The sequence below is a fragment of the Crocodylus porosus genome, unplaced genomic scaffold (genome assembly GCF_001723895.1).
Source record: "Crocodylus porosus isolate Cpor-Errol unplaced genomic scaffold, CroPor_comp1, whole genome shotgun sequence".
Classification (NCBI taxonomy): Eukaryota; Metazoa; Chordata; order Crocodylia; family Crocodylidae; genus Crocodylus; species Crocodylus porosus.
Window position 1 is genome coordinate 269,805,468 of NW_017728886.1, and position 11,399 is coordinate 269,816,866.

Consider the following 11,399-nt stretch of genomic DNA (forward strand, 5'->3'; position numbering starts at 1 on the left):
CCTTTAAGAGGAGGTTAGATGAACACCTTGCTGGGGTTGTTTGACCCCAGTACTCTTTCCTGCCATGGCAGGGGGTCAGACTAGATGATCTGCTCAGGTTCCTTCTGACCCTAGAAACTATGAAACTATGAAAAGCACGTGCTTAAATGCAAGCGTCCTGATTGTATTCTGGTCATGCCTGGAAGCTCCACTTAGAATCCAAACAGCATCATGGAAAAGAGGCAACTCCTTTCCAGAGGTTTAAGGGCTGCTGGGACCAAGGTAGCTTAAAAGCAGACTCAGAAACGGCCTCCAAAGAGTCCTGCTGAGAGGGGTGGAGCTGGGGAGGGAGGAAAGGTGGTTTCTTAGCCAGACCTTAGCACGGGGCTTTCCCTTGACAGATGTTTCTTCAAGTTTTCCACCACTTGCCATAGGGTCCGACTCCCCGTGCATCAGTGCCCCACACAACTGCCCTGCCGTAAGTGAGCAGCACCGTTTCATTGCTCTGCCCCAACAGTTTCTACCTCCAGGCTCTTCCTATAACCATTGCCGGCAGCTGCACTTCTAAGGAGCAATGCTCACATTCGTATGGAGGAAGGTCGAATCATTTTATGTTGCCTTTTCAACTAACACAAGGCCTGGGCGTGACCCCACGCGTGGGTTGGGAAAAGAGGATAACAAATGGTGGGTGGGGGGAAATACTTAGTCGGGTGAGAGAGACAGATGGGAAATGGATGGCGGGTGAGAGGTGGACACATGGTAGTATTTATATCAGGGCAAATAAAAAGAGAAATGGATGCGTGATGGACTGCCCTAATCTGGTGACATGCACTTGAACCCAGGGTAGAAACATCCCAGGAAAAATCAGGGGTAAAGCTACCCCGGTGTAAGTGATGTCAGGGCACCATGTGTCCACCACTTATCCCTAGGTAGCCACTGGTGTGCTCACCTGCCACCTAGTGACCAGGCACAGGAACAGCAGCCTGCTGAATGCACCCCCCACCCCCAGCTGTACGTCTGTTCGCTCCCAATCCTGGTGTATTTTATACCAGAGTAAGGAACGATGTAAAACTGCAGCCCTCTGAATGTCCCGTGTCCTGGCCCTGAATGCCGCAGCAGTGGGTCATCTAGTCTTGGAAAGGAGGGCGGGAGGGTCCTTTGCCCTTGAATTTGTGAACGTGGGGGAACCAGTGGTGACAAGGTCATTTCAGGGGCCCAGCTGGAGGGATGAGGGATTACACAGCACCGGGGACCAGACGGGTTGCTTTCAGATGTTTGAGCATCAGGGATTACCCTGAAGGCATAGGCTCTGCGGTGGAGTGCCAAGATGCTGCTAGACCCCCCACAACACCCTGAGCCACCCTTAATATAGCTTAAAAAGAACAAACCACCAGGCTGCTTGTCTTAATCCTCCTCATCGCAGCGTGCTGGAGGGCACAGAAGTGGGCACACGGAGGACAGGGAACCACACGGCAACTTATAGTGGATAGATCCAGGACTTTACCGATGAATACCTATGAGGAATGTCCTTGATGGCCCCGCAAAGACCAAAGAACAAACACAGGCTGAAAGGCTTATTCAATACGCCTTTGGACTCTGCCAGCAGCCAGCATCTGAGGAAGGGGAAGGGTCCTGCTGTAAGCCTCCGAGGAAGGGGAAGGGGAAGGGTCATGCCGCTGATAAAGGGGAAGGGTCCTGCTAGGCACACGTGGGATAATCCCCTAGCCTCCAGGGGAGCTCCAGACGTTGGAGCTCATCTCAAGCCCTAAGTGTAAAGTAAAAGGCACCTTGTGAAACACCCAATGACTCTGGACGCTCACACAAACGTCCGCTCCTTTTGTGCATCTTGTTATTTCTTGGCTGTGGAAGTGAATTCTCAGGTCCAATTACACCCCATATAAAATTAATTTCCTTCCAACAGTTATGATTTCTCCATTGCATCGCTCCTTGTTCTTGTGCGGAGCGCAAGTCTCTGATCTAGCGTCCTTAGACAGGTCTTTATGTGATAACCCGAGGTGCGGCATGCACAGAAATGTACAGCACGTCAGCAAAAACGCACAATGTGCGATTCCACCAAGTCCTGCGCTAACCGTGAACGTGGCTTAAAGAGCCAGAGAAAAACTAGTCAACTGCTGAAAACTGCCCTTATTCCAAATGCTGGTGAGACATGGGGGAGCAGGGGTGAACTTCTTTGCAGATCTCCCTGGATTCATTAAAGCTTTGCATTGTGGTCGCCTGAATGGCACAACGGACCACGAATGGGAAAGCGAGAGGTGTTCGGCCAACAGGGAACGGAGAAAAGAGGAAGCGGAAGGTGATTGTCGGAGGTATTTTTGACTGATCCATGGCATAAGTAGCAAAAACCAAGGCTTCCCGATGCATCGGCTCTCTGATGCTTTGATTCTTGTAGTGCCTTGGGCTCTCAGCGCTTCAAGTTGTGCCAGCATTGCTTTAGGCAAATTAAGTTGCCAGGACTGCATACATTTGGGCTGGGAGAGTTATCAAGTAACTTGACAGGTTGGCGAGTCGTTGTTTGGGGACCGTTCCGGGGGGGCCTCTTCCTGGTGAAGCAGAACACGAGGGATGCAGAGCAGAACCACGGCTGAGCGCAGTCTCAAACCCGCTGGCTCGTAGGTCGTTCCCTCTTAGCTTTTGTCACTGGCTCATCATCGGGGACTTGAGAACGGCTCTCTCACATTCATCCAGGCCTCAATTCAGCAAAACACTCAAGCACGCGCTTAAGTCCGGCCTGACTCAGCAAAGAACTTAATGCCTTCGCTTTAAACACGCGCTTACGTCTCACAGGCAGCTGTTTAAGTGCTCTTCTGGATTAGGACCTATCTGAAGTCCTAGCCAGTGAGCAAACATTAACCTGCTAAATTATCAACTGATAATCGCTAAAAGAAAATCTAATTCTCTCTCAACCTTACTCTGCGTAATAAAACCAAAGAGCCCCAAACACATCCAAGCAGAGGGGAAATGATGATGAAATTAAAAATCATTCTGCCAGACAGTTTCATTGTCTCACTTTTTAAAAAAAAAGTTAATTTATGTCTAATAGCTACTCTATGTTCCAACACCCTCTTCCTCTGACCCCAGGCACGAGTGATTTAGAGGAAGGCACGATCTTGCCGAGACCACTGGGGTCAGAGGTAAGAAAGGTGATGTCCGGGTGCTTGTGTTCTGATCCCAGGAGTTTAAACACCCCTTTGCCCAACCTGTGTTATGTTGCTGCCAACAGCCCCAGGTGCTCATGTCACAAATTTGCTGCTTAATGCACTAATATACTGATTCACCAAGCTGGTTTAAGAGGCACACTCTACTCTCATTATAAGCTATGACCCTGTAATGAGCCTGAACAGCTTGGCAAGCAAACTACAAATGAACTCTATTTGAAACACTCTGTAACATAGACTTCCCTACAACCATCATAAATGCTGCCTCCTCAGGTCAGCTCTCTAATAAAGCCAGAATGTGTTCATCAGAAACCCATACAGACCTTATCTTTAGAAACTTGGTGGGAAAATGAACATGTCCCGTCAGTCTTCTTGCATGTACCACGGAGGAACCTGCCAAAGAACCAGAAAGGGGGTGAGGGAGGAGGGAGAGATTAGGAGCATTATAAACACTTCACAGAGCATGCTATTTTAAACGCAGAGTCTATCCCCTGCACACCATTTCATCCCTGTATTAGCCCGAGGCACGGCTCAACTGAAGACACACAACTGCTCTGCACATTTTCTTCTAAGCCCATTTCACATGCCAAACTGGAACTTCTCTTTTACCCTAACAGAGCAGCTGATGCTTCTTGAAAGATTTCTATTAACAACTAGGGGGTTTACTGGAAACCAGAGACAAGCCTGTACCACAACGCTGGGAAGTGGAGTTAGAAACGCCCAAGCTCAGCAGGATTACGGGAGGGCCCAAAGGCCTCGTGTTATGGGCTGATCAAAACCAGAGCAAGGCTGGGTTGTAAGTCAGAGAGCGGGGTCTGGTGGAGAGAGGGGATCAGACGTGTATTTTGGGTGTACACCAGGGTTCAAGGACAACCTTCTAAAACATGTAGGCATGCAGATCCAGGGCCTGAAGTCACCAGCATCTACATGCCACAGTGACAGCAGACTTGTAAGTACAAATAGACACTTTGGTTCAGAACCAAAAATGCCAGTTACTGCAATCCTTTCATCAGGTTCTTCCCATAGCGCATGTGGCTCTACAACTCCAACCAAGTGCTCTGGGCAGGGGGATTTTCTGTCCACTCTCACACTCTCTCTCCCGATAAAGCAGGGTGTAAATTTGCAAAGCTCTCTGAATGATTTTCAACCACAGGCGCAGGGCTTTGAAGAAGAACCCTCTCTAAATGAATAATTCAAGGAGTTTTATTTGTAAAAAAATACTATTGTATTAGCATCTGAATTAAAATATACGTACCATACTTTACAGTTGTATTTGTTTTTTTAAAAGCTTTGCCTGACACTATGCTGAAGGAGAAGGATCTGGCCATATCCTTCAAAGATCCCCTGGATAAAGTGCTGTTCCTCATAGCTACGAGTCTCATCCTGGATATCCCAAAGTGATACATATACGCTTCAGTTCAATTCAGTGAGCTGTCCCAGAAATAATCCATCAAAGGCAAGTAAGATGCACCCAAAGGAATCATTCAGGGTGTTGATACCCTGTGCTATTTGCTACTCTTGTCTTTCCCAGCCCGATTACAATACAGTTTCTACATAAGCAGACAGGGACATCCGGAGTGGAAATCAAGAGTCCGCATGGACTCTGTTTAGAAGAGTAATGTAGCTAAGTGTACTTTCCCTTCCTGAAAGGGACATATTTTAGGTAGGCAAAAATGATGGGTTTCTGGGTGGTTTTATTTGAAGTCTAGCAGGCTGTCCATAGCAGCTAGCTTCCTTTTGTACAGTCATTTTACTTGCAGCCTCTTGGAAGTAAAGTGTCAGGTACATGCACCCTCACCCACTGGCTTGCACGCCTCGTGCTTTTGGTTCAGACATGCTAGCTCTGCCTGATGACGTGGAACTGGAAGGCCCAATCCTGCAGGATACCAAGCACCTTCAAAACATCAAAGGATTGGGTACGATTCTCCCAGCGTGGCGTAACACTGAGCAGTGGGATGTCTTGGAAGCAGAAGGGATGTTGATGCCTTATGTCCCATTAACAGAAGTGCCCAGGGGGCAGGGAACACCATACACTTTCCCTTTCGCGTGGCCTGCCCTCAGCATGAAAAATCAGGCTTAGTGGCATCTACCCCAAAGCAAATTTAACTCCATGTTAAAAGGAAGTTCTCTCTCTGGGATTAGCAACAAAGCCATGCTTAACTATAGCACAGGTTCCTCCCACCTCTGCAGGAGCGGTAGGACGATGCCTGCCATATTGCTTGTGTCTAAGGTCACTGGGCTCAGTCCAGGGGCACCTGAGAGAAACAACTGCCCATGACACACAGAAAGGACACATGAACTGAGGTCAAGATGAGGCACATGCCATCTAGCTATGAAACTATAGGCAGGGCTCCTAGGAAATGGCTAGTGAGCCAGCGCTGCAGTGACAGAACAACCCCGATCAGGTGCAGGCACATGCAGGGTTGTGAGATGACAATGGCTGCAACAGGGTCCAAATATCTTCTTTCTTCTGGGGCTTCAATGAGGGGAAGTTCCCCTGAGAGACAGAGGAGCTGGTGCGGGCCACACCTCCACCAAAAGACTTTTCTCCTTTATGAAGTTGAGATGCCATCCAAGGGGACAATGACTTATTATTGGTCTTATTCTTTGCCCATTAATTGGAGGCATAACTTGCTTTTGGGCTGAAGCCATGAGGGTAGAATAAGGATAGGAAGGGAGGAGGTGGAGGATGCATTATTTCATGGTAGCTTTTAACTGCAGGCTCACAAAGCCTCGCCTGGGATGATGCATTTGGGGCTGGTCCTGGGTTGGACTAGATGTGACCTCCTGAAGTCCCTTCCAACCCTCATTTTTTCATGATGCAACCAAAATCCCTGACTACTGGGACCATCCATGTCACCTGTCCAGTGGGGGCAGAGAGGCTGAATAGGGCTGATGAATACATCACTTCCAGTGGGGCTAACCCATTTTTGCCTCAGTTTCCTCATCTGCAAAACTGAGCAAGCACCAGCTTCACAGAGGCAAATAAGCAGGGAGAATTATTACACTTAGGAGATGTGGAGCTCCAAGCCCGTGGCTAAGTATGAATTTTGATCTTAACTATGCTGCGCCCAGCAACTACTTTGATCTTTTGCCTTACATTGCAAGACTTGAGCCACTGCGGCTTTATGGATGCTGTGCTATTGACTTCGTGTTTGTAAGACATGCATGTAACTGTGACTGCTAAAAGTGGTTGCTTAAAAACTTTGCCAAAGAAATCTCAGGTCTCCTCCATCTCAAATGACCCATATATTAAAGCGTTTTTCTCTCACTCACACACTAATTGTGTAGTGCTCTACTGTCATGACACATGCTCTCGGTACCATATTTTCTGGCATACAACATGCCCTGGAATAAAATACATATCTTATTTTTAAAAGGCAGAATGAAGGAAAAAATTCTTTCCTTGTGGTAACCAAATAGCAGCAGCAGCGAGGGAGCCGAAACTGCGTGTTGCTCTACTGCTTGTTGATCACATGCAGATTTTACTTTTGCTTCTGGCCAGCAAGCAACAGAAACTGCTCTTACCATATTTCCTGTATAGAATGCACACAAACTTTCAGCAGCCGGTTTTTGGCCAAAAAAAAGAGTGTGTTGTATGTGAGAAAATATGGCGCTATGTGAATTCTTGCTGTCGTTATTTGGATGGATTCACTATGCAGGCTCTGCGTTTCCTCTGCATGCCAGCATGCCAAGCGAAAGCATATGGGGGCATCTTCAAACACAAACGTGTACTGTGCCTGTGTCCATACCTGGTGCAGACAGCTACTTTCTCCGGATCGTGGATGTAAGGACAGCTCTCCCCGCGGTTACACTTGCCGAACCGGTTGTAGTACATGCAATACTCCTTCTTCTTCTCTTTCTTTTGCTTGGCTTGACGAATGATGGCTAAACTCCGCTGAACGGCTCGGCTAAATGGAGGGAAACACAGCCATTCAGGTAACACGCCTAACTTCAATGTAATGCCCTACAACACGCTAGGATGCTTTCCCGCTGGCAAAGGACAGAGCTTAAGATAAGTGCGTACAAAAATCCTAGTGTGAGCAAGGAGTCCGAGCGCCATTTGCAAAAAGGCCTAAGGCATGGTGGAGCCTAAGTCTCAGTGTAAGTTAATGTTTTACGTCAAGCCCAGGACTGGGCCCTCCCTGAAGACTGTCCCCCCACTGATGTCTCAGTATCCTGGTGCATCTTGGCTAGTGCCCAGGACAGGTGACAATCCCCACCCCAGGGTGGCCCATGTGGAGTCCCCTAGGCACGTGTTTCTTTCAGACTTGGTGTAAAACTGAACATGAAGTCCATATTGGGCTGGAAAGAGATGTCACTATTATTTTGAACTGGCCTGTCACAACAGAGTAATGGCTGACGACTGATATCTTAGTTTGCAGCTAATTAAGTGGAACGGGACAGTTCGGTGAAGCTGTTAGAGGATACGGTGCTGCTACGGGGATACACACACACAGCTCCTTCCTCCGGTTCTCTTGACTTTTGCATGTGTTACTTCTTTACAGACCAAGGATAAGTAAGTATCTCCACTCATCATGCCCAGTCCCCTACCAAGTGCCCGAAGATACAGGAGGCTGGCCCTATGAACACACCCCGACATAACCTCTGATCTGGAACAGCGGATCTGCCTGGGAAAAGTGGATGTTTACTGGTTGCCTGGAGTTTTCTTAAATTAAACTCCTCGCAATGCGGAGAGAGCCTTAGGCAGCTGTAAAACACTGAATGCACAAGTGCCTCCTCTGCCCCCGCAGGCCTGCTCCCGGCTTCAGCGCAAGAGGAACGGCCAACTTCTCAGTTACAAATGGCCTTCCTCCGAAAATGCCTGGGGGGAGAACATGCAGCACGTGCCAGCACGGGACGAGGCAAACAACAGCTTGGCTCGAGGCTGGCTCATCCAAAAAGGGAAGATTCCTTGGGGAGGTCACGGCATTCAAAAATGGCTCCTCTGTATTCGCTGTATCTGCTTCATGCATTATCCAGTCAGAGCTGCAGAATTTACTGACCTAAATACGTGACTCTTTCCTTTCAGCCCTGTGCAGGCCCATGAGCTGGATTTTACTGCTAAGTAAATTCTGATAGCAGATTTTTTCACTGTTAGTAATGCACCGAAGTGAGAAAAGAAGACAGCTTGACTCTCCATTTCCAGCGGAAATTATTTGGGCAAGCTGAAGAGCTACTACTTAATATCCAAAAAGCGAGGAAGCTGACACCAGAGAGTCAAAAACAAGCGCAAAAGCCCACCTGCCTGTTTTTCCAGAGGATAATCTCACTGATGCGTCAAATGTCTGAGCCGTCAGATACCTCTTGGACGATAACAGAGTGTTAAATATTAAGTGCTTTGCTCTCCTTCAAGTAAAGTCAAATTAAAGGGCAGCCAGAACAGCAGGGATCAAACATGCATGGTAGGAATGCAACCTTGGAGCAATTTTAATCTATTAAAAGCAAAGGGATCAGGCCTGCAGGAGGAAATGCGTCAGGTTCCTCTGAAAGGCTGCATGTCTGTGGCCCAAAGGAAAGGAAAGGCATAAGAAGGGCCGTGCTGGGTCTTGCATGGCGGGAACAGGCAATCGCATTATAATGCTGTTTTGATTGCCAACGACGGTGACCGGCCAGCTCAGTGGTAAGGGGCCAGCACTTGGATTACAGCCGCCCCCATGTACCAACACAATTCCAGCAACGTTTGCTGCTTGGAGAGAGCTGCCCATGGCCTTCATTAGGAAGCTAGAGGGGGAAAGCATAGCTATTTCCAGTGCTGAGGCAAGCCGGCAGCTTCAGAAGCAAAGGCAAACAGAGAAGCTCTTCCACATGGAGATGCATGAGCACAGCAATGACGGCTTTCCTCTAGAACCAGATTCAAATTTGGGGGGGCAACTCTGTATTGTGTCCAGGGACAGAGTTGGGTAGCTGCTGGACAATGCACACACTTCTGTCTCAGAAACCTCAGAGCGGATGGCAGGAGAAATCCAGCAGCTTAGCAATTCGGAGGCCCCATCTGAATCAACGGGTGGCTCGACTGCAGCCTTCCTGTCCCATCCTGCGCACAAAACGTCCGCACCCTTCGAAGGGCAGCACACCACGCTTTATTAGCAATACAGACCTTGCAATGTAACGGCTGGTGGCTGATCGATTCAGACAGCTGGGAGGAGAATGGCCAGGACCGCTGGGTGTACAATCCAACCTTGCTGTTCAAGGAGAGAGGGAGAGAGAGAAAAAAAAAGGCATGCACTTGTTACAAGCCACAGAGCCAAGAATTCGGCTGGAATTCATGAGATAATCAATAAGAGATTGAGTAACACCCGGGAGGTGGGGTGCAGAGTTCAGGCCGGGGTGAGCGCATCTTTTGTGGGCCAAGAGGGTGGTGATGCTGTAGGTCATTTCCTAGCAAGAGCGAGGGAAACAAACCACATGGGTGCCTGGGTACCAGGAGCTTGGTGGGAACGAGGATTTCCCCCAAGAGCCAGGGAAGGAAACTCAGAGCCCCCCCTCACCCTAGGCTGCCAAAGGCAGCCCTCCAAAACTCTGCTCGGGGATGCCCAGTGCATTCCCTGATGTTCGCAGCGACTGACTCCTGCACGTGCATGCACATAATTAAATTGTCCTTGACTGGCATATGAAAGAGGGAATTAAAAAAAAAAAAAAGGGCCTGTATCTTGGAGCTCCAGGTGGTAAGAGTGCAGCTCAGTCACTCACCTGCCAGCCCGAGTGTGTTACCGAATGAGTGAGTGGAATTTGATAGCGTGTCAATGAGCTCTCCCTTCGCTCGAGCTGTCACTCGGCCCGCCGGTGACGGCACAGCCCCATCTGTTCCATGTGCAAATAAAACGCTGGCGCAGTCGCAATCCAGGAGCGGGTGTCACATGCCTGTCTATCAGAGGCATCAAACAGCCCAGCCACAGGGCGAAAATGAAAGCAGTCAGTCACTGCGAACATCTGGACGGCGAACAGATTGATACAATTTGCCGACAACTGGATTTGATTTTGCTGCAATCTAATGGAATATTAACTGGGCGCTTAAGTTGCTGTTCAATGTATTTTGCATTTTTTTCCCCTCTTTCTTAACTTTACTTTCTTGCTCCTCGCCCCTTCCCCCTGCCTCCCCACCTTGCCGAGCCCGTCTCGCTGTGGGAGTTTTGACAAGAACAGCTAGGCACCTTTTCAAATAGTTTTCAGCGTTAAAAAATGCACATAAACTAGCTTGCTTGAAAAGAGGTACTAAAACCAAAACATGTTGGAGTGGAAAGGTGCTAAAAAGTTCAAGCGAATCTGTATTGAACCTAGAGAGCAGAAGGTGTTTAGCATTTTGCAAAACTTTCACTTCCTGGGGAATTAAAAACAAAAAAAAAAAATCCATGCTTAACTAAATGAATAAATAAAGCACCGACTTAGCTGTTCCCGCTTTGATAGGGGCCCACGCACGAGGCTCCCAATGCCCTGGAAATGCTATGAATGCTAGCATGAAGCCGATCCTACATAACGAACTGTACTTCACATGCCTACCACCAACTCACCCACGCTGGGGCTGTACGGCTGCAGGAGAATAAAAACGACTCTCATGCTCCTTTGGAAGTTGCTGGGGTATTTGAGAGCCTCTGCGATCCAGGCCACCATTCAGCTCAAGCAGGCACTTAGCTTTCTTTGGGGCAATTTAAGCACTTTGCTGAATAAGGACGGAGCAAAGAATTAGCATAAGTGCTCTGCTCTCTCCTCTTGACTCTACGTGCAGAGGGGATGGAATAAGGAGAGAGAGAGAAGCAAACATTTTTGGATGTCATGGGCACAGTTTTCAGACGGCTGTTTCCAGCAATGTTTTCCCAGACTGGCAGGAGTCAGAGACGGCAGCGATGCGTCCACCTGCAGCTCAGTCCCTAGAGCGGTGGGCTTTAGTTGCTGGTCTCTTCTCCAGTATAAATCAGGCACCTACTTACGGTTTCATGCCTCGTTCTCCTATCCTCACACAATGAATACACTATGCTAAGATCAAAGCTTTGCACTTCGACAGCAGCCTGGCTCCAACCATTGCAAGGTGTTGGGCAGACACCCGGCACAAGGAAGCCTCCTCTTTCCTATTTCACGGGGGAGAGTGGAGGCAGTAAAGAGGTGCTTAAATAGTGCTGAGCCAGGGACCAGTCCAGCCAACCAAGCCAGGAGCTGAACTCATAGATTCATAGATGCTAGGGTCGGAAGGGACCTCAATAGATCATCGAGTCCGACCCCCTGCATAAGCAGGAAAGAGTGCTGGGC

The 11,399-nt window shown here is 48.6% G+C and overlaps 1 protein-coding gene across 1 annotated transcript in view; it reads right to left on the reverse strand.

Annotated features, from left to right (window-relative positions):
- Positions 1-11,399, reverse strand: part of ZC3H3 (zinc finger CCCH-type containing 3) — a 281,816-nt gene that overhangs the window by 82,482 nt on the left and 187,935 nt on the right. The window contains exons 5-7 of the mRNA XM_019553621.1: positions 9,256-9,340; positions 6,908-7,066; positions 3,479-3,548 (exon numbers count right to left, since the gene is read on the reverse strand). Of these exons, the coding sequence (XP_019409166.1) occupies positions 3,479-3,548; positions 6,908-7,066; positions 9,256-9,340 (314 nt within the window). The remainder of the gene's footprint in view (positions 1-3,478; positions 3,549-6,907; positions 7,067-9,255; positions 9,341-11,399) is intronic.